Here is a 23,877-nt window from a genome sequence, read left to right as displayed (position 1 = left end):
TGCTAGTGGGTAAAATAGTTGGAATGATAACCCTTGTACCAACATTGTGTTTCCACATCCTTTGCAGTTGGTTATCTGCTCTAAAAATGTAAAGGAATTGGAATATCGTTCATTTTTTATTATTCATCGAGAAAAATATCATTAAAATTCCCGAAACTGTAAATAAACCACTGATTTGTGTTTATTGTTATGTTGTTTTACTCTCCTCCATGTTCATGTTGAACCTAACATCTTTATCTTTGACATGTCTTGTCCACTTTTAAAAAAATAAACAATTCACCTCGCAATGGCTTTTAGGACATATAGAGCATAATGTTAACCAAATGAAAAAAGCTGGGGGTGAAAAGTAAAAAAAACTACAACAACAACAAAAACAATCTGAGCATTTGCTAATCTCTATAGAAAATAACATATTTGTCTAGGCAACTCATCGGTGAATATCATAGCAAAGACAGGAAGAAAGTAAACAAAAATATAAGCACCCTGATGTTTTAAGGGTATATATAACCTCCTAAATGGTGTTTATGCCCATTTTTTGTAGAAAAAAAACATTAATAGCAAAGTTTATTTCTAGTGTGCAGCACACAGTCTTTACGTCCTCAAGCAAGGACTTTTACGCGTGACGTCATCCATAACGAGAGGTGTTCAGGATCCTCGGAGAGAAAGATCCCGCGCGCCCTGGCAACCTGAGAAACACAGGTAAATGCCGCTGTTTACAACACTGTTTTGCCAGTCATTGTGCTTCAGGAATCCGAGCAAATAGAGGGCAAGAGATGCGGTAACAGTGATGTCAATGCCTCGCCGGTAGTAAAGATGCCCGGCGCCCACAGATACCGTTCTCTTGCTCGGCGGCCTGTTCTGAGTAGCTAGCTTGCTAGCTAAAGCTAGTTTTGCAGTTGTGTATCAAAAGACACAATAACCGCACCTAAAACGTTCATCTGCCTGACACCTATTGCCTGTTTCACCCACGGATAGTGACAATTACTCTTCAATTCGCCCAACGAATGTCTGTTCGAGTACTGTCTAGAGCAGCCTAACGCTTGTTTTCCCATCGACTGTCTTGTGTTATGGGAGACGGTGACGCCGTCACGGTGATGGTGGCGCACACTCAGACGAACCCGTTGGCTAAGAATACATCTAATTGTTCAGTTAGCTAAAACGCTATTTATTTGTCTCAAATGTTGAACGCCAAGGTATTAAACGCGGATGCTATCGTTGTTTTTCTCTTTTACTATGAATGGCATTGGTGTCTATTATGAAATCCGAGCAGTAGTCTATGCCCTATGGCCTAACATTTGGGACCTGGCTCTTCGACGGTGGTCGCTTGGTAGCAGTTATTATCTTATAATTTATCGCTTTGACTCAGTCTAATGATCTCCAGCATCTCAAACACCTGTGATTTTGGTCATAGTATTAAAATTACTGAGACAAACACAAAGGAATAGGAATTAGGTTTTTCTTATTGGCTTTAAGACTAGTCTTGTTGTGGCCAGTTATAGCTTTCGTTTTCCTCCCGCAGGAGATCTACATGATTTTCTAACCTGAAACGAGTGTTTCTGTTTTTGTTAAGATAATGGATGGTACAGTTGACATACCAAAATGTGTAAGTATACGATTTTATAATAGCCAGTAGCTCACCTACAATCACATACCAGTACAAAGCTCATTTCTTGCCTGAAGGTACAAGCTACAGAAATTGTTGAAGGCTCTACCATTATGCTTACTGTAAACTTTACTCTTTTGAATTATGTGGTACTGAGGCTCGTATTGCCATTTGAATGTTGTAAAGCCATAGTTGAGTCATGAAGTTATCAATCAGGTATGGAAGGTGTTACTCTGTGCATGAATTAAGACAGGGAGTAGTTCCTAAGCAATAAGTGCTTTGGACAGCTTAGACCATGTTTTGCACTGAATCATTTCCTTCCAAGTTATTAGTTACATTAACTGCATCAGATTTTTATTGATAAAATCAAGCCTTCACATTTTGGAACTGTAAATGCAAGCTTGATCAATTACATAAAGAAAGCAAGTTGGTAGAATGTCAAGTAGCTTTTGCTTTCCTTTTAATCGATTGTTTTTTGTTTTTATTTCATGCCCTGTATTTGTAGCCTCTTATTTCATTTATTTGTTACAGTGACATAATCTTTTTCTGTGTTATTTTTATTATCCCTCAAAATTAATGACTGAATGATATTAGTTTATTACATAAAATGTTATTTAGGTTCTCTATTGAACTGTATTGTTTACACACAGTATAAGGTCCCTTTGCCCTTTATTTTTTCTCTTGAACTCTGCCACTGATAGTATTTGCAAGCCTCATGCTGACCATTAATGTCGATAGAATAGACCCTGTTTATCACAGAGGTTTGAATCTAAATGTCAATTAATTTTGAGATTGTATTGTCAGCAACATCAATGTCTGCAATATCATAATTGCAAAAGACTATTTTTATTGTGGTTGCTGAAAACATGTTATATTTTCAAGTGCCATCCTTATAAATTCTGCCTGCCAATAATGTATCTGGGCTGGTAGAGAAACTGTCAATGAACTCACTGCACACACTCAATGTATATTTTTAGTTGCCATGATGTTAAAGCACACCAGAAGTGGTAAGACGTGATGAAGAAAAATGGTGACGAAAATATGAAAACATTGTCATCACAGAATTTATCACAATATCAGTTTCTCTTAATGTATATTCAGATTTTGTTTAAAATCTGAAGGTTTCATTGTCCACTACATTTCTTGCAGTAACTGTGTATCTCTCTGGCTATATATTATTCAAATTCAGTGCCTATCCCTTGTGACTTTTGACCTTGTTATTGGCCAATCAAAAGATGAACAGACAACTTACTTTGTACTAAAGCTGAGAAAATGTTTCATCCCTTAAATATGTCCCAGTTTAATTTGATGTTATGACATTTTTTGTATATTGTTCAGCTAGCTCTATTATTTTGACAATGGAGCCACTGCATTGTGTGAAAGAGTTGCAGCAGTTGTGACAAAATCAGCTGCATATTTTCTTGAATATTTTGGTTTCGATTTCTCCATATCTTCTGAAATCTTTACTGTACTTTCTGCTGTCAAGTTCACTGATTGAAAAGATGTGAAAAAGCCTTAAAGTAGGTTCAATAAGGCCATCTTTTATTCGGTATAACTTCACTATAAAAAATTAAGGAAAAACCATTCTTTTGCTCAATGAGTTTATCAATGAGTGGAAAATATCACACATTAAGATTTATTTTTCACTGAAGATTATTGGCACCCCTTATGTTAATGCTGTGTGGAACCACTGTTTGCCAACAAATACCTCTATTGTGTTTTACAGCGTTGCAACATGCACATAGAAGGTGTCTTTGACCATTTTTTTTTCTCCAGTAACTCCTGATTGCTCAGATTTCTGTGTACTCTTGTAAACATTCTTCTCTTGTTCAACCCTTTGACTTCGAATATTTTTTTAACCTCCTCTTCCATTATCATTACTTTTGTGTCAGGACAAGTGAGCTTAGGTCCAGATTTAGCTTCGATGTCACAGATTCCGTTATTTTAAAATGTGAAATTATTTCTGTGAATGTAGGAAGTCGTGGATTGCTAAAGGTTCCCAAATACATTGGTTTATCTAAAAAGTCAAGCATGAATTGCTAAAATGATTTGATTGCATGTTGTACGGAGTGTTGTGAGTGCATTTTAAAGATATGATATAATTAAAAACAACTATATATATCAACGTGGAAGTTTTTGCTTTCCAGATAAATTTGCATCCGTTTAAAGCTGGATTTTCAGAATAGCATGATGTTCAGGGACATAAAAAAGGCTGAGTGAAATATCTACTATATCTTACCATACCATGAAGTTCAATAATTGTAGAAATGCCTCCAGTCAGTAGAGAATTATCTTCTCCTCAGTTGTTGTATAGATTGGATGCTGACTGATACCGCACTACTTTTTTTAAAGCTTCGTTCTTACGTTGTAGCTTTTTGTTAATTAATTATTTGATTCAATCACCATGAAGATGGCTATGATTGAAGTAACATCAATCCCCATTGAGTTTGACAAAAACTGATTAAATACACCAGAAAAATAAAATAAAAATAGAAAATACAGTAAAAATCCTTTGCAAAATCTATGGGCAAAGAGAGGTTTTAGTCTTCTGTGCATTTTAACTAAACAAACTGCTGACCTTATCCACAAGTTAATGAGTTCAGCATCTCTCACTAGTACATCTGCCAGTTCTATATTACATCTTTATGAAGCCCAGGGTTTACCCCAGAAAACCTGCTAAGTCTGGTGGTAGAGGTGGTAGGGCAGTCTACCACCGTGTTTTTTTTTTTTTCGTCTAAAAGTGTTAAAAGTTGACAGAAATTAAAAAAATATGCACAACACTATTGGTAATACTTAAACAATTATCTCTCTGTGTTTGGGTGGTAGTGTTTCTTATTTGCATAAATTTGTTCACTTCCCTATCATTTTAGAGTTTAAAAATGATAGTACTGTGATAAACCTTTTGGGGCCTCTCGATAACATGCAGTAATTACCAAAGTAGATGTAAAGTGTCTGTTTTTAGTGGTTACAGTGGTTAAAATGTCCAAGGATTAGTATTTCTGTAATTTTCATTAAGGACTATATTCACTTACTATGCCATAGAGAATATATTTTTTACTGTCCCTTAACATAAACCTCTTATCCACATAATGCTTATCCACATAAGTCAAATATTTAGAAAGTAGAGCACAGCTGGGATATTTTAATTTAATAAAGAGTGGTAAATATGTTTTTACCCTTAATCCCATGGCTGTCTCATTACAGTTTTTCATTGCAACATCAAACACTCAAGCCACAAAGCTAATTGTTACATAAGTCGATCGTACTGGAAGGTGTCACTACAGGGCTTGGAGTCTAAGAGGAGTAACAGAGGCGGGTTGACTTGGCCCCACATGTTGCATCAGTCCTTTCAGAAAGCTTGAGGCTGGTACTTTAAGTGATTTTAATACTGATTATTTAGAAATACCTTGATCACAAACTTAAATTGATACTCGAGTTCGGAAAGCAGTCTTTTTATGAGTTTGCCCAATTCTACGTTGGAGGTGCTCTTATTTTATTTTTGAGCTCATGTCAATGGTTTCACATTGACATGAGAAATCAGAGTAAATCAGAAATTGCTGTGCTGCAGGAAATACAGAAAAGATGCATAGTTATTCCCATTATGCAAAGCAATATGTTCAAATAAACTCCACAAAGCCTGTCATTTTCCCCTTCTGTCTGTTGTTTTATTTATTTATTTTGTTAATTTACTTCGATGATAACCCCTGAGATGTAGCATCTCGTTTTCAAGGGGGTTCTTACCACATTGCTTTTATGCAAAGCAATGTGTATCTGAGAACATGCAGTTTGCCTTGCGCTTTAATAAAAATGTTTTTTTAGTTTTGATCAATGGAAACGAAAATGTGTTTTATTTTTTTTTCTTTTCATTGTTTTACATGTCAATCAATGGTCAAAGCCACTCAAATATAATGTTTGATTTCAAGCACTGGCTAGTTGATTTGTGTAATATAGTATATGCGCTTTTGTTTGCTCCAGAAGTGATATTAATTGTTGGAAGAAAAACACATGGTACATATTTTATTTCAGCAGGAGCAGTTAATAATGTAATAGACTAGAATATGCTACAACTAATGAAATTACGAAACTTGTATATAGGACCTGAGAATGGATATAATAAATAATGTAAGAGCTGACATTGATTGCTCTCTTAAATAAAAGATCTATAAAAGAGCATAGGTCTTATTTGTGTTGTTTTTCTTTTTTTACTTTTCTACTTTTCTCAGTGGTTCAAAGTGGTTTAAAAAATAAAATTTATCGTTTGATGCAGATGTGAAATTCAGATCTATAACTGTACAGCATACCTTATCACTAATGATTATTACAGATTGAACTTTGTTTTTTTTCTGTAGTTATTAGAAATGGATATTTTACATTGGAATAACTCAGACATAATATGAATGGTTGATATCGAAAGGTTGGAGTGCAGAAAAGGACGTCCTTAATTTGGAAGTGGAAGTTATAAACAATATCATTTAAAGCGAAGCGTGTCTGGGGGTGGGGCTTAATGAAATGGACAGAGAAAAAGACAAGAAGGGGGTGGGGTGTTGAAGGTGTAACTCACAGAATGAGAGAGGAAGAAACTCAAGCTATTGATGGGGACAGAGGGGAGGGGTGGAATGAGCAAGCGCGTAGGAGAGAGGGAGGGCTGTGTGGGCAGAGGCTTGCTGAATGAGGAAGCGGTAGAGCCATTTTTACTGTTGAGTAACTGCATGCTGGCCTAGCAGTGCGAGAGAGCGAGGGTGAACGAGAGGTAAAGGGATAAAGTGCGAACCCAGGATCTTATCGGAACTCTCTTTCTGGTCCTATCGTCTTTGTACACCTCTTGCTTGTTGCTTGTCTTCACTTTTTTGGGGAGGCCCCGGAGAGGACACACAATGGAGCGAAGAGCCTGTGGCAACTGGGCTGTTGTACTGCTGAGAGGGGGATGGGATAGAGAGAGGACCGGTTCACACAGCTAACAGAGCCTGCTGGCTGTAGGTTCCCAACAGCCTCTCCTTCCTGCCTGGACATACTTTTTCCAGACTGGCTTCTTTCCTGGAACAACCACTCTCAAACTCTTCCTGGTCTACGTTCAGGATTACTCACCATGTCTTGTGGGATTTTAGAACAAATCACTGAGCCAGAGGAATGAATGGTTTTGGAATAACCAAGAAGAAAAAGTAACTTCTTTCCAATTCATCTGTGGCCTTTTTGGTTTCTGTTTCTGTTTGGTGGAATTGATAAATGGATTACAAGATGCACTCCAAGTCGAATGATTTGCTGGATTTTCAACAACTGGATGCCCTTCTGGAAAAAATTGCACATTCAGTCTCTGTGAAAAGGTAATGTTTTGTGGTGACTCTCACCAACAAACCTTTAAGATGTTTAATAGTCATAATTTATTTACTAATGAAACAATTGAATAACAAGAGAAGATAAAATATAGAGTTAGTACAGGATGTTTTTTGTGTTGTTTTATTTTAATGTACTTAAAAAAAAAACTGATCCAATTTGAAGTAGATCTTCAGTGTTGTGTTGAGAACAGCATCATCAAAACTTTAAGCCCAAAGCTAAAACCTGGGTGGTGGTGCGTGGGTTTAAAGTGTGGTCTTGTGCATATTAGTATTAGAAATATCTCTTGCTTCTTGGAATGGTCCAACTTGCTTATCCTAAACAGCTGGAGGTTTAACTATAAAGAGTGAGCATGTTTCTTGTCTCTTCCTGTTAGTTTCATGACTCATAGTTTGTCTATTCGAGTTGGTGTGTGACCTCATGGATTGACGCATTTAGTACACACTGGTAGCCAACACAAGGGGAATTTCTTTTAAGTTTGTAACTTTACACTAATGAAAGACCTAATGTTAGATAATATCATATTTGTGTGAAACATGGCATGGGGGAAAATAATTGCATTCACGCGCGGTCTGATCATGACCTAAAGTAACAGAAAAAGGTATCAATTTTCAGCCAAAACTATTAAGTGGAATCGTACAAGTATACGCAGATATAAAATATTTTGTGGCTGATTTCCGGTCACTAATTTATTAAAGCTCCTAAATGGCAAGACAGATATTAGGTTATTCTTATTTACTTATTAAAAGTGAGTAACAACAAAATACTTATGTCTTGGCAAATGGAGCATTTAATTGTCTTGGTACAATTTTTAATGGTAAAATGAGAAACCGTCGTAAAGTACTGTAAAATCTTCAGGTTATGAGACTGTATTTCTACAGTCCAGTTCCAGCATATCTCCTTTGTTACAAAAAAATTTCTAGGGTTTTTTGTAATAAAAGCCTTTGCGGCCCATCCATTGAGATCCACCATGAATTTTTTATATTAGAATCAGAGATGACCTCAATTTGTATGTGATGCAGAGATGAACGTGTTGGATAACTCTGCCGATAACATTATTTTATATTTTTCTTTAAAAAGACATAATGACTGTTCACATTTTGAACTATCTTTACCATCTCATATTACAGTTTTGCAATTACAATAATTATATGGTAGATAATTGTGATACCTGGCTCAAATTCTTGTTTTTCAACCTGATGGAAGCAGTTAACTTGCCTCTGAAGAAAATTAAGTTTATTTCCTTACAGGATCGTCCACCCTTTGTGCTCACTGTCAATTTTAAACACCTCAGTGATGCCAAACGTAGCTACCTTTCAGTCTTTTTCCCATCACTTCCATACATTTTAGACCAGTAATCGTCAACTCTGGTCCTTAATGTTTGGATCACTTCTAGCCAAGCTGGGAGTGTCTCCACTGCAGTCTGCTCCCTAATATTTTGGGAGTAAATATGGGCAGGGACGTGGAAACATGGCCAGGCCGTGAGCTTTGGCTGTTGCTCCAATTGGATGATTGCCGTTTGCAGCAACACTCGGCAACAGAGAACTTGAGGTTGTGGTTTAGATGGGCTCAAACAAACCCAGATATTTGTTTTGTTTTAAAGACAAACAGTGTCAACAAATTAAAATAAAGCTTAAAATTATGTTACATTTCCATCCTCCATCTGGATGTTATCATGGCTGACTCAAATAAACCTTGATATTTCACTTTGTCTTCTAGAAATGTTTTGCTGACTGAAACTTAATGAAAACGGTTGCGATTAACTATACATACAGATCTATTTACACTGTAGTGCTTAATTTTTTCAACATGTGCAGCCTTTGGATTTAGGTTATGCAGGCAAATGATATGTACACAGACTTTGCTGGAAAGGGGCATGCAGTCAAATAATAACATGCACATAGGCAAACTCATGTAAGGTTGTTTTGGTGTTTTACACCAGCCAATGAAAAATTATACTTTTGACAAAACACTGACCAGACCTACACTGTTTCTTGTTTCTTTATTTTGTATCTGTTCTTCCAAGAGATGTGCTGCTTGCAGGGCTGCAAAATCGCAGTCATTCTGCTCCAAAAGTTAACTTGTGTATTTCTGCCGCTACCTATGGTCACATTCTTCCACACTCAACAGATCGTAGATAGCAGACGCCATGTCCGCCAGTCCACTGTGGTGGCTGAGCTGCTATTTGGAGTTTGTAAGGTCCAGCCTTTGTTCATTTAATGAAAGCCAGGCCAATTAACATTTGGAGTCTGTTGTCAATCTAAATCTGGTTAAAGCTACACCTGTGGAGATGTGTCCTTACTCCAGGACACCTGATTCAAATAAATGCATGAGGCAACTGTGGCTCTGTAGGTAGAGTAGTCGCCGTGTGATCGGAAGGTTGTAGGTTTGATTTCAGCTTCCTCCTGTCACATGTCGATGTGCCCCCAGGCAAAGTACTTAACCCCCAGTTTCTACTGATTTGCGTATCACTAGGCAATTGTGTTTGCATTGATTGAATGTGACTTTAGTGTAAATTGGCTTGAGTGGTCTGGATGATTGGAAAAAGAACAGTTTAACCTCATCAGCCATTTACTTGAAATAGATGATTAACAGCTTAGTAGGGGAATACCAATGGGAGGTCCTCACCCTGAACACCAGGGTTACTCTGCTGCAGAGTATCACTGTCGGTATCAATGGTAGCAATCATTCACTGATTGGAATAGGATTAGATTTTTTTAATGTTTTTGAATAGCCAGTCCTTCATCAGTATCAGAAATCAATCATTGTCAATCACTAGTGGATTTGATGATATTATCCATCCATTATCTAGGGGATGAGCAACACTTATTTTCCTTTAGGCCCTCTTGAAAATAATTTTTAAGGACAAGAAATTAGGCGTCCTTGACTGGTCAAAATGATATTTGGTACAAAAAAACCCAACTCTGTTTCCAAACATCTTGTGCTCTTTTCCTTGTGGTGCAGCTATGAATTTTTTTGTCACACCAAAGTGGCATTGTGTCTAAAAATAAAAGTGGCCTATATGAGTTGCACTGCATATTTTTTGACAGTACATAGTGTATTAAATGTCAGATAAAGTCAAAGAGTAATTGTTTGTGAAAAATAATGAGTAGACACTAGGGATGCAAGTCATCGATTCAGCTGAGCTAGAGTTTTTAGTCGATCGATAAGATCAATTGATTAATTGATAAGGGATCATTTTTTCCATAACATGTTGAACCATACCTTCTTATTTTAGCTGCTCTAAGCAGGTGGTTACGGTGGTTCTTGAAGGAGTTTTAAAACTTTGTTCCATGAAGTGCATTAACCCTCAAAATCAACCATGCTTACTTTCACTATGTCTTTTTCCATCATGTTAAAATGTTTTCTGCTTTATGCCCTCACCCACTTTTTTTTCTGTCATTGCATCCTCACCTTTGTAGCGCATCTATAATTTGGGGTTGAGAAGTCTGCCATACTGCATGGCTGTTTGCATTAGAATAATTAGTTCCAAAGGAACCAATTTTAATCTAATAAATCATTAAGCAACACTTAATTGTAAGTTGATTCACTGTTTGCATCCCTGGTGCGAACTGATATAGATGAGTTATTTCTTTACATTTCCTCTCTTTACACCACTCTTTCCTTTTATGATTTTGAATAAAAAAGATGGTCATCAGTTGGCTTGTGACTAACGTCGCATTTCTTTCTCATTGATTTTGTGCCCATCCTTTAGATTAGGGGTGGGCAACTCCAGGCCTCGAGGGCCGGTCTCCTGCAACACAACTTTTAGATGTGTCTCTGAGTCAAATAATGAGGTCATTAGCAGGACTCTGGAGAACTTGACTGCACTTAGGAGGTGATTCAGCTGTTGGATTCAAGTGTGTTGGACCAGGTAGACATCTAAGAGTTGCAGGACGCCGGCCCTCGAGGACCAGGATTGCTCACCCCTGCCTTAGATTCATGCGTTATGCCATACAAGTAGGTTATGCTTTATGCTTTTTCTGCCCTCTTCGGCAATATCTTGTATGAAATGAAAAATAAGAAGCAGTTGAAATTATACATAATTATTAAACAAATCTTAACGATGTGCTGAAATAACAGTCGTGTTGCTAGTTTTGGCATTTGTATTGTGAATCTGTGGAGAATAACATACCACTAAAGTTGACTGTCCTGTCCATTTGGCTGTCTTTGTTCAATCTTAAATGATGATTTGACTAACATGAGGCTCTGTCTTCCTTTGTTTTAGTGTTTAAAACCCTGAGTGTTTATAGCATTTTACAGATTGTACCTTATTTGGAAAAAGTTGGGAGAGATTCACCGATTTGCGCGTCATCTCTAAGGTCATATTTTGAGAAACTGTGATTTATATATTATTGCTTTAAAACGTAGAATAGGTTCATTAAAGGCAATGTCTCAATATTATTTATTATATTGTCTCCAACTATTAATCCTGTTTTAGAACAGCATGTGCCCACAAATTCCTTGAAATGATCATAGAGAAAGCATGAGTCATGGTTTATTTTGAATAAAAACTAATTCCTGAGTAGTTCCTAAAGTCTGTCCAAACCAAGTGGTCCTGTATACTCAGCAGTAATCTGCAGATGTCTGATGTGATTTTAGAGACACAAAAATAATCTTGGTTAAGAAGCAGAAGCTCAAAGACATTAAAATTCGTTGAACCCTTTGAGCTCTGCAAACAGACAGTAGCTGTTCTAGAAAAAACGTCAGAGAACAGAACCAGAGATTTTTCATAAATTTAGCACTTTAAAACAGTCACTAGGTAGAGACAATACACTAAACTACAGTTTCACCTCATAATGTTTTAATGTTCAAATTTTTAACAAAGGTCTGGTTAAAATAAACCAACAAATAATCCAACAAGGAGGAAGGTGATATCAATTATATTTATTACTTTTATCAATCAATATAATCAATTATTAATGTATTTAGCAAGGAAAGACAGACCTCCAAAAAAGACTTTTGTGATTTTTATTTGTGATTTTTATTAGTTTTTCTGTTAGTTTCAGATTAAAGAAAAGATCTTGAGCTCAGTGTTTACTTGTAAATAAAGTCGGTTGTTCATTACTTCAGATTGTTGTAGGTTCATAAGCATTTTTGTTTTCAGAGCTGGTGGTGCAGATTTTTTGTGTGTATTTTTTTAAATGTATTTTGTTATTTTATGTTTGTACTACATTTATTTCCCTGTTATTTGTCAAAGTAAGTATCTGGCTTTTTTCGGAAGTTCAGAGATTGAGTGTAGAGAAGGCTTAGATGTGTGTCTTGGGGACCAATATACTAAATCAGTAATCAATTTACGATCACATTAGCCTGCTGACTTGAAATGCCTTAGGATTCTTATCTCTACATCTTATGGTGTATTTTGAACAGTTCTGCCATTGTTCTTCCAAATTATATCTTTTTAGGGCTGCACCAATATTAAAATTTAGTTTATGTTATCAATATCCAACATTTTTGCTCTTTTGGCTGATAATATTTACTGATGTTGTATATATTTTCCTACCTTTTAGACATAGTGAAGAAAAACAACCACACTGTTGACGACGTTTTTCCGTCTTAGTTTAACTCCCTGCAATCCTGCACTGCATCACTAATTGTCACATGACAATTACATCCTCCTCTCCATCTTCCAGAAACACAAATGGCAGCAGGAAGAAACTAAATGTTGTTTGTTAATATCAGCCCAGTTTTAGTTATTGGACCAATACCAATATGTGGAAAAAATGACCAATGTCAGCCAATACTAATGTTGATGCAGATATATTGTGCATTTCTGCTGTTTTTTATTAGAAAAAATGTGCAAATTTTGCGTTTCACTTTTGGTCTGTATTCTAAAGGCTAAAAATGTATTCCAGTGCAAATTAAGCAAGGAATGAAAGCCTCAGTAAACTCAATAGGTCGTTAAATGACTAAAAGTGTGGATATCAGCGTGAATAAGCAGAGTGGTGTATCGTTACCATTGCCCAATTAACTATTCATTTCTCTGCTTTTAGATAAAACACAGGCCATCATTGTGATTCTTAGTGCTGGCTTCTAGTGAAATCTGCAGATCTACAGTTTTGCCTGAATTTAAATCTTACATCTTCACATGGACGATTAATCGTTTGTTTTTACAGACGACAGTCGTTGCCTCCTTTCAAGTTAGGTATATACTCTGAAGAGACATGTAAAACCAGATTTCCCGGTGTGAGGTCTTCACCCCCACCCTGCAACCAAAGCCACCTTCCTGTCTCCTCAGAAAACATTCCACAGTAGCCAACAGTGACCTATGCCCCAGTCAAAGGTCAACTGCTTTTTTTAGGTTTGAGAAAAACATAAGACCGGAAGCATGAGGAAGTGAACCTCTTGACTGATCAGTTTTAGTCATGTTGTTACACTTTGCCAGTGGATTAACTAGTGTAGTTTGAATTTACATATTTGATTTATCTTATTAATTGGTCAAGTGAGATGAATTTCTTGACAACTACAATTAAAATCTGTAAGCCACATTCGTTCTGTCATCCCATCTTACCATAACATCTTATGGGCTCTGTGATTTCAACCCACCCACACACACACATATACACACCCCACTATCAGGTTGGGATGTATCAGCTGATTGAATCATGTGAAGAACATCATGAATTGAAAGGATAATCTAAGAGGGCCTTTAACTTATTGGATTTTCATTATGCATCAGGCCACTTTCAAAGTTGCATTCTTATGGGCTGGTTCAGTTGAGGGGGCGGCGGGGGAAGAAAAAGAGCAATAAGAAGTTAAGCATTTCATCAGTGCTTTCCAAAATAACAGGAACAAAGACAGTTTCTTAAAGATGTTAGCCTGTGATTGTTTTGACCCAAATTTCCTGATCATATCTATAATTTCATCAACTTGTGCTAAAGGTTTTCTGTGAAAACAGGGATGTATCCGTTCTTATTTTTATCAATTTGCTTCTTTACATGGATAAAATAACGAAAGATTAAAAAAAACACAGCTTTACTCGCTTTACAGAATTAATCAAAGTTTTAGGCAAGAGTTGTGGCCTTTATATTTGATACACCTTTAGGTATATATCTGTTATTGACTGTCTCTTATAACTCTGTTGCTGGCAGTGTAAAACCTCTTTGTTTCAATTTTATCAGTTGTTCTTTGTTTAATTTAGGAAAAAATGATTTATTGAAGTCTCTGCTATATTTTTGAGTGTTTTGATGGCTGTATCATATTAATGACTGTTCAACGCTTTATTTTCTTTCCAGAGATTCCAGTGAGGAGTGCAATGGGATCAGTGGTACTCTGTCAGTGGAGTCTGTGCCGGGGCCAAGACTGAACTGGTGTTCTGCCAGCACCCCTACCCCTGCCCCTACTCTCGCTCCAGCTCCCGTTCCGGGACCTGAGCCCACGCCTTACCCTTTCAGAATGGGAGACGGCCTGGATACTGCGCAGATGTCGGGCAGCAGCCAGGGGCAGGCTCAGCAAGCGGGTAATCCCCCTCCCCCAGAGTTCTTCAGTCCTAACAGGCCGAAGCGCCAGACCAACCAGCTGCAGTACCTACTAAAAGTTGTGGTAAAATCCCTATGGAAGCACCAGTATGCCTGGCCTTTTCATTCACCAGTGGATGCCATTAAACTTAACCTGCCTGTGAGTACAACCTGCTCTTTTTTGTTGCATAACCATAACGAGTAAAGAAACAACTCTTCTTCATTAGGTTGCTTAAAATGTTCCATTAGGGGATTATTAGCAACATTTATGTCAGAAAAAATGCATTATATTTGTGCAACTTAAGGGAATTAGCTAGTGCTTTTATTGTCCCATTTAAGAACATCTGTGCACTGTTTCTGTAAGTAAAATTATAGTAGCGATTGAAATATTAATCTTCCTTAACACTTTCAAGGAATACAATCCCAATTCACAACAACAAATATCAAGGCATTTAAAAAGACACACGGGTTCATATCCAATTCAAACTGTGTTTGTTGATTATGTAATGTGTCATTTGTTTATTTCGGATATTACCATCATCTTTCAGGAAGTGTGAGAATCTGGTCATGAGCCAATCATCTTCACTCATAAATATAGAAACTTCTATTGCTGCTTAGTGGCACAGAGTTAATTAATTCAAGGACCGGTGTTGGTCAGCGCTCTGCTTGGGAAATTTATGTTGATATAACTTATATATGCGCTCCTAGATTAGGTGTAAAAATCCAAAATAAGTAATTTGTAAATAAATTAAGTCAGTTTAGGTTGTAACATGTAGGTCCTACAAGTTTTGGTGGAAATGTTATAATAGCTTTAGCATATCAATTACATAATGTTGCAATTTAAGCAATTGTTGTTCACACATTTTTCAACGTTTTTTCTAGGATTACTACTCTATAATTAAAACACCTATGGACATGGGAACAATCAAAAAAAGACTTGAGAATAGCTACTACTGGAATGCCCAAGAATGTATTCAGGACTTCAACACGATGTTTACCAACTGCTATATATACAACAAGGTAAGATAGTTGCACACAAAAGCCATGGTTGCTATGAAATACAAATGTTTCTGATGTATTTCCACTTTTGCTGAGGATGTTTTTCCTGTTCAACAGCCTGGCGATGACATAGTTTTAATGGCTGAAGCTCTAGAGAAGGCTTTCCTTCAAAAAGTTGCAGAGATGCCTCAAGAAGAAATAGAGATCCCGGTCATGACAGGAAAGGGACGTGGCCGAGGCCGGCGAGAAGGTGGTATGTGATTTGCTTGCTTATACTTTGCTCCTAATGAGCAATCTTCTACGAAACAGAATAACAATTCAAGCGCCATGTTCTGTCACCAAGGTTTAAACTTGAAACCAGGCTCCATCATTGATTCGTCATCCACGACTCCACAAACGCGTGGCCTGTCAAACCTTCCAGTGGCTCCGCAGTCTCTAGGACCAATGCAGGCTCCATCTGTGCTACCTCCACATCCTTCAATCCAGGCTCTGCCCTCCCTTGTGCCCCAGACGTTACCCAGCCTTGCACCACAGCTCGGAGCGCCATACACCATGGTTCAGCCAGACTGTGTTCCTCAAGTTCCTATCATGACTTCTGTGCCTCTGCCCACTCAGACCTCTCTCCCCCCAGTACCGATTCAGAACACTGCCCCTATGCTGCAGAGCCCTATAACTATGACCAAAGTAAGTTTGACGAATGAAGAGAAATGCATTTGCTTTGCTTAGCACATTTGTGACAAATGTTTGTTTAGAGAGTGCCATAAATATTTGGTTTTGAAGTCTGAGTATCTGATTTTCTCTCTTTTTTCCCCCCCTCCACATCAGCCAAAAAAGAGCCAAAAAAGGAAAGCGGACACTACAACACCAACAGCAAATGACCAGCTGAGTGAGTCTTCACCTGCAGAATCTAAATCTGGGAAGACGTTACCCAGAAGAGAGAGTAGCCGACCACCGAAACTGTTAAAGAAGGAGGCTCCGGACTCTCAGCATCACATAGGCATGGTAACCGGTCTGAGTGGACCAAGTGGAGGGCTTAGCCCCAAACCACAGGATCAGCTAGGTTACTGCGCTGGTCTAGTTAGGGACATGCTATCCAAGAAACATGCTGCTTACGCCTGGCCATTTTATAAACCCGTTGACGTGGATGCACTGGGACTACACGACTATCACGACATCATCAAACATCCAATGGACCTCAGTACCATCAAGGTTTGTTAAATGCATGACTATAAGAAGAAGAAAAAAATCTCCAAAATATGACGAGTGCATTTTGTGACATGCCAAGTGATATATCCTTGATATATTTTGCTAGGTCAAATTGGAAACAAAACAATATCGAGATCCCCAGGAGTTTGCTGCTGATGTAAGATTAATGTTCTCCAACTGCTACAAATATAACCCACCAGACCACGAAGTAGTATCCATGGCACGGAAACTGCAGGTACATAAAGGTTTCCAGTGTTCATTGAGTGGAGGAATGATATAATTTTAACACGTTCTTGATTAATTTTGTAAGTTCTGTTGTTTTTTTACTATCTAAGCCACATGGTCATTTCCTATATGGTTCATTTGATTTTATAGGACGTGTTTGAGATGCGCTTTGCCAAGATGCCAGATGAACCCGAGACCAAGCCAGTGGTTTCTGCCCAAACTCCTACACTTCACCATCCTGCCCCGGTGAAGCCCCAGCCCCATTTGGCACACGTTCACACATCTTCAGACAGCTCCAGTGACTCATCCTCTGAGTCTGAGTCTTCCACTGATGACTCCGAAGAGGAAAGAGCTCAGCGGTTAGCAGAGCTCCAGGAGCAGGTCAGTGATCAAAGGAAACTCCAGACGAAGGCAGAGCCGTTACTCAGCTCTTGTAAAACTTTGTTTAAAAATGGTTTCATTTTTCCACAAACAGCTGAAGGCTGTCCACGAGCAGCTGGCTGCCCTGTCGCAACCACAACCCAGCAAACCAAAGAGAAAAGAGAAGGAGAAGAAAGAGAAGAAAAAAGATAAGCATAAGAAGAAAGGCAGCATTCCAAGCCATGTAGATGAGATCCAGGACCCCCAACCTGTTCCACAGCTGCCCAAGAAAACTAAGACCACAAACAATAACAAAGATGTGGTTACTAAGAAGAAACCCAGGTAGGTTTATTGATTTTTAAGATCAAATCCACTTTTGTCCACTTTGATTTTTCTTTCTTCTCTTGCCTTCTGCCATAAATTTCATGTTTTTATTATTGCTTATATATACAGATCTGGACAAAATTAGGAGACCATTTAAAATGATCAGTTTCTCTGATTTTACTCTTTATAGGTATATGTTTGAGTAAAGTGAACATTGGTATTTTATTCTATGAACTACTGACAACATGTCTCCAAAATTCTAAGCAAAGATTTAGTATTTATTTGCAGAAAATGAGAAACGGTCAAAATAACGAAAAAGATGCAGAGCTTTCAGATCTTAAATAATGCAAAGGAAACAAGTCAATATTCATTTAGAAACAACAATTTTTTTAACTCGGGAAGAGTTAAGAAATCTGTATTTGGTGGAATAACCATGAGGATTTCAATGGGGTTCAGTGCAGTAGACACTAAATTTTTTTCCAGAGCTGTATATTTATGCATCGTAGAGCCACATGAAAACTATAACATACTGATGCTGATTGTATTTTATTCAACTTACTGATTTTTGTGTATGAATTAATTAAGCTGTGCCGTTCTTCAAGCAGCTTAGGTCATGGTGCATCGTCACGTTTTATACAAAATTCCAGTTTGTCCAACTGTTCCTTTTTACGCATCATTTTCTGCTGTTTTCAACATAGTAAACAAGCATTGCCTATTTTTACAGGAAAAAATAAACATTTTTATGTGCACTTTTAGGTTAGTGAAAAGTACATTTCTGCTCTGGTAAACTCCCTTTTTTTGTTTTCCCCCCTATAGCAAAAAGGAGGTTTTGAAAAATAGTCATCCACCCAGTCTGCAGCACGTTCCCAACCTGGAGGATGATCTTGGAACAACTGGACCACCGGTCCCAGGGGAGAAATGCAAGCCCATGACGTACGAAGAGAAGAGGCAGCTAAGCCTGGACATTAACAAGCTTCCCGGTGACAAGCTTGGTCGTGTAGTACATATCATTCAGTCGAGAGAGCCCTCGCTCAAAAACTCGAATCCTGATGAGATTGAGATTGACTTTGAGACACTGAAGCCTTCAACTCTACGGGAACTGGAGAGATATGTGTCATCCTGCCTCAAGAAAAAGAAACGGGTTCCACGTAAGATACTGTGTGTGAATAGATTTATGTTTTGGTGTTGCATCCACAAGAGTAATTAACACAAAGTTGTTTTTGTAGCCGAGAAAACCGTTGAGTCAGTGGCTCCCTCCAAAAAGACGATATCTTCTTCTGAAAGCAGTGGCTCAAGCTCAGACAGTGAAGCTGAGGGATCAGGTGGGTTCTGCTCAATTGCCTTTTTCAAGTTCCCATGATACCACACCTTTCTACAGAAAATCCCTTTTTTTTTTCCCCTACAAAGCAAATTCAATAGAATGTGTGTTTAACCAAAGTACTAAAACAGATCAAACAGAAGAAGAGATTCAACTTCTTGTTTTTTTTCCCCCCAGGAATGATAAAACAGCCGAAGAAGAAGAGCCAATCTGTGAAAGAGGGGAAGAAGATGCATCCCCATGTCCAGACGGGCTCTGCTCAGACTGGGTTTCAGTCCCAAGCTGTTGTCTCTCAGGCCAGCAGTCAGATGAAGCAGCAGCACCAACCGTCTCCTGCAGGCTTTATGCCTCCTCCCCCCGTCGCTGCTCTGGAGTCGTCCCACTTGCTAGAAAGCTACGAGCCTCTGCCTCCGTTCAACCAGCCGATCATGCATATGCCCCACCACACTGGCAACTCCTCCCCTCCACCTCCGCATATAAATGCTCATTCTGCTGGATCAGTGTCCCCTGAAACGCACCCATTCCTCAACCAGCATCCGGTCCTCCCGTCTCCAGGTAAGGATGCATGTAGGTACTTTGATTTTAAAGCTTTATTTTTATTTTATTTTTTGTTATTACAAATGTGAGAGTGCCATCTCCAGCATATCTCCGGTTCACATGAGAATATATGTGCACTGCATGTCTGGATAAATAGTGCAGATAAATATGTATGTCAATGTTTTAAATATCATGATAGCATTGAGAGCGAGAAGACAGAAAGAGATTTGAGGAAATGCCAGACATTATTGTTCCTATTTTAATAATCTTGTTTTGAAGTAATTCTACCCCATTTTGGTCCACTCTCAGTAGACAGACTGCTCTGGTTGTCTCAGGTTTGAAGGGCTCCTTCTCCAGATGTTTCAGCTCCTTCCACAGATGTGCAGTGGGATTTAGATCAGGGCTAAAAGAAGGCCCATTCAGAATTCTTCAGTATTTTTTGGTGTTTCGGGTCACTATCCTGATGATGAGCTGCAACTAAAACCAAGTTTTCTGGCACTGGGCCATCTGACACCTTTTCCCAGAATGTCTTCATAGTCTTGAGATTCCAACATACCCAGCACAGATTCCTGACATCCTGTGCCAGATGGAGCAAATCATCCTCTGAACATAACCAAACCTCTTCCTTCTTTCACTATGGCCACAGTGTTCATTTCTTTGTATGTTTAATATTTTTATGAACATGAAGCTCCAGCCTCAGATGTTGCTCTGGGTTGTTTTTGGTCCTGGTTAAATAGTCTGGTTGCTCTTGGAGTAACTTTGGTTGATTGGTCTCTTCCACTCCTGCATGTCCGGTTTTGCCTCATTTCAGTTTGCTGGCATCCCAAAGTTTTCCAAATGGCTTGGTAACCCTTTTCAGACCTTTTAAACTTTTCCATGATGACCATTGGCTTGTGAAATTGAGTTTTCCTTTCTGAAAAAAAGTCATTTTATCGCAATTAAAAAGGGAAGCAATAACTTTTTCAGAGAACCAGACTTATTTGGATATTTTATTTTTCCCTGATGAATAAAATCATGATTTGAAAACACTTTTTTGTATTTACTCGGGTTATCTTTGACTGATATTAAAATAGTTTTAATGATTAGTAAAATGTGACAATAAAAACAAAAACAGATGAAATCTGTAAGGGGAAAAACACATTTTCTTAACAATAAATATAGAGAAAAAATTATTTTAATAGTTTTAAAATATATTATTGTACAATAACTCTTATGTTTTGCCAACTTGGATTCTTCAGGATGATTTACAAACATAAATAAATCGAAATTCAAGCACATTAAAAAAAGGATCATTTCAAATCAGAATCACATTAAAGTGAATTATTCATGAATAAATGATTTACCGTGATGTTTGAACAATTGATTCTGTATTTTTTATTTACTTTTTTGCTTCTTGTTAACTATATGAATCTTTTGTTCAACCCCAGCTCTACACAGTTCGATGCCTCAGCAGCCGTCGCGGCCGAGTCACAAAGCAGCGCCTCTTCATCCAAAACCGCCCCAGCAGCAGCAGCAGCAGCAGCAGCAGCAGCCAGCCCCACCTCAGCAGCAGCAGCAGCAGCCAGCTCTACAGCAGCAGCCGCAGCTCCAGCCTCAGTCGGCCCCCCCACCACAGCATCAGCTCCCCTCTCAGATCCCCCCTCAGATCCTCCACACTCACCAACCCCTGCACCAAAGGCCCATGTCACCCCCCACTCTCACCCCTCAAGGTTTGCTGTCTTCCCAGCCTCCCCAGATGCTGTTGGAAGACGACGAAGAGCCAGGGTCAACTACACCTATGAACCAAGTGCAGTTATTCCTACACCAGTTCCAGCCGGCCCGTCAGCCGCAGCAGTCCATGCAGTCGCACCAGGCACCGGTTCGGCAGCAGCAGCAGCCGCCGCAGCTGCAGCAGCTGGGACAGACTTCTCTCCTGCAGACGGCGACAATGCAGGCACAGTCGCAGCTCTCCGCACAGACTTCGCTGCCTCCTCCACAGCTTTCTGTTCCCTCTCAAGCCCAGCCCACTGCATCACATCAGGCCCCGCCCCCTCAGATTACCCTACACCAGGCCCGCCACCTGCAAAACGCTCAACACCAACAGCAGCAAGCGCAGCAGCATCAATTGAACTACCAGCAGGGTCCGGGACTCGCTGGTCAGTCCCAGGCGTCGCAACACAACATCTCGATGTCCTCCAACAAAGCACAGCAGATCATCCAGCAGCAGCAGCAGCAGGAGCAGCCCTCCCCTCGGCCATCCAAACCTGACCCATACAATACTGGTAGGTGTGAGAAAGCGATGTAAAACCCCCCCAGCTATTAGCTGTTTCTAAATGCCAAAACTGCTTGATTATGATGTCTGTTGCTTCCTTGACAGGCCACATAAGAGATAACCCGTCTCCTCTCATGATGCATTCCCCACAAATCCCCCAGTTTCCTCCCGTCTCTCACCCATCCCCACCTCACAACATGCAACCCAAAAAGGTAAGATGTTTACAGAGACCAAAGTCTTTCTATAGATGGGTGCAAACGCCAGGAGCAGTGACCTTGAATCATTCTCTCACCATGCAGCAGAGGGCCCCTGGAAGCCAAGTTGCGGTTAAAGAGGAAAAACTTCCTCCGTCACCAGTGATGAGAGGAGAGCATTTTAACTCTGCGATGAGAGCAGAGCATCACAAACATCCAGAAATCAAGCTCAGTCAGACCGGCCAGAGTCAACAGAGTGAGCACTCCACACTTTTTATTTTACTTTTTTATTTTACTTTGTATGAAACGCTTGAAATAATGCACGGCCTGAGATGCTGACAAAGCTTGTATGAATGTTTTGGGCAGGTTTAAAATCAGTGGATAGTTCACGGCCCGTCATCCGTTCCTCTGAGCCCAGCGGGCCACCTCCCACCCTGCAGGAAAAGGAGAAATTCAAGCAGGAGCCCAAGACCCCTGTAGCTCCCAAAAAGGTACAGGTGGGTAAGAGGCTCCGTTTCTGGACTTGTAGTAAATCTGAATATTTGCCTTGAGCAGCACTGCTAATAAATCTCCATGTTTACGTTCTCAGGACGTGAAATTCAAAAATATGGGCTCATGGGCAAGCCTGGCACAAAAGTCAACGTCTACAACGCAATCTGCTGTGAAGTCATCGAGTGACAGCTTCGAGCAGTTCCGCCGTGCGGCCCGGGAGAAAGAGGAGAGGGAGAAGGCCCTGAAGGCCCAGGCAGAGGCGGAGAAAGACCGGCTGCGTAAAGAGCAGGACAAACAACGGTAGAACAAGAAAACACACAAGTCAGACAGCTACATTCAGCTGCTGGCTGGATGTGAATGTTAATCTATAAATTACGCTCAGAAAGTATTTTAGAGGAAAATAAATGCAACAAGAGAGTTTATTCTGATGCTTGTTAGACATGTAGCTGTAGCATTATCGTAGACATTCTGCTTCGATACACAGACTAATATTTGTGCTGTGAAAAAACTTATTTTAAAAGATATGGAATAATTTTTTTTCCCCCACAAGACATTAAACTTCACACAAGATGTGCGTTTAAGGGCTTCATTTATTCATCTTTTATGCATTTGTTGATTGCAAATTCTTTGTCCGAATGCCTTACAGAGGGCGGGATGAAGAGGACGTCATCGAGCCTCCTCCCAGAAGAGTGCACGAGGAGTCTCGTGGCCGCCTCGAGCCGCAGCACATCCAAGCCCCTTCTCAACAACAACCACAGCCGCAGCAGGTGCAGGTGCAGCAGGAATCCCAGCCGGCTGCCGTCCAGCAGTCTCCTCAACCCGCCACTCCGCCTCAGCCCTCCACACAGAACTCACTAGACCAACAGAGGGAACTGGCACGCCGAAGGGAACAGGAGAGGCGGAGGAGGGAGGTGGTAAGCTGACGCTCGTTTACTCTCTACGTCACATGCAAAAAGAACCGGAAAAAAAAAATGCTGATTTGAAATGCTGAGTTCTTCTTTTCTTTCTACAGATGGCAGCGACTATTGATATGAATTTTCAAAGTGACTTAATGGCTATCTTTGAGGAGAACTTGTTTTGAGAAAAAGAGGACAGCAGAATGAACTGCAGAAGAAGAAGAAGAAAAGTGAATGAATGCCGCAAGCATCCTCTTGAATAAAATCATGGCAACAATGCAGCGCAGACCGCTCCGCAGACTTTATGCATACACAACCAGCCCTGTTGAGACTGAAAACAAACGCTGGCTGGACGAGCGGTTACGGCTCACTTTGGCCCCATTGGCTGAACACATGGTGGGGGACTCTTATTGTTTTGGATGTCATTTTTTTTTGGAATCCAGCATTGCTTGCCTGATCTCTACTTGTGGAGGGAAAAAAAAAGCCCCCCCTTTTTTTTTTTTTTTTTTTTTTTTTTTTTTTTTTTTTTTTTTTTGGCAAGTTGCCTTTGTCAGACTTGATTCTCTCACTGTGTGTTGGCACAACAATACTGCAGGAGTAAAGACATCCCAGTCCTGGAGGTGGTGAAAATGCTCTGAATTACTGACAGACTGCGCAGAAGTATTTTGAAACTGCCAGATGTCT

General features: G+C 39.4%; 1 protein-coding gene across 4 annotated transcripts; it reads left to right on the top strand.

The window, feature by feature from the left end:
* The first annotated feature begins 576 nt into the window (after positions 1 to 576).
* Positions 577 to 23,676, top strand: LOC106946693 (bromodomain-containing protein 4-like). Of its 4 annotated transcripts, XM_015031223.1 has the most exons (20): positions 577 to 699; positions 1,520 to 1,603; positions 14,170 to 14,551; positions 15,274 to 15,411; positions 15,508 to 15,643; positions 15,734 to 16,074; positions 16,216 to 16,599; positions 16,703 to 16,831; positions 16,972 to 17,202; positions 17,297 to 17,523; positions 18,322 to 18,653; positions 18,732 to 18,827; positions 19,001 to 19,390; positions 20,788 to 21,621; positions 21,717 to 21,823; positions 21,911 to 22,061; positions 22,172 to 22,302; positions 22,395 to 22,597; positions 22,944 to 23,211; positions 23,310 to 23,676. In XM_015031223.1, exons 2-20 carry the CDS (start codon positions 1,578 to 1,580, stop codon positions 23,376 to 23,378), a joined length of 4,575 nt encoding a protein of 1,524 aa, XP_014886709.1. In that variant the 5' UTR covers positions 577 to 699; positions 1,520 to 1,577; the 3' UTR covers positions 23,379 to 23,676. The 4 variants fall into 4 exon arrangements, with proteins under 4 accessions (XP_014886709.1, XP_014886707.1, XP_014886706.1 ...); XM_015031221.1 differs by lacking the exons at positions 577 to 699; positions 1,520 to 1,603 and adding an exon at positions 6,290 to 6,924 and having other exon boundaries at positions 15,508 to 15,640; XM_015031220.1 differs by lacking the exons at positions 577 to 699; positions 1,520 to 1,603 and adding an exon at positions 6,290 to 6,924.
* The last annotated feature ends 201 nt before the right edge of the window (positions 23,677 to 23,877 follow it).

This window comes from Poecilia latipinna, unplaced genomic scaffold (genome assembly GCF_001443285.1).
Source record: "Poecilia latipinna isolate Pla-1442-1.1 unplaced genomic scaffold, P_latipinna-1.0 Scaffold200, whole genome shotgun sequence".
Lineage (NCBI taxonomy): Eukaryota > Metazoa > Chordata > Actinopteri > Cyprinodontiformes > Poeciliidae > Poecilia > Poecilia latipinna.
Note: the sequence above shows the minus strand (reverse complement) of the source record. Positions and strands in the feature narration are given on the sequence as shown.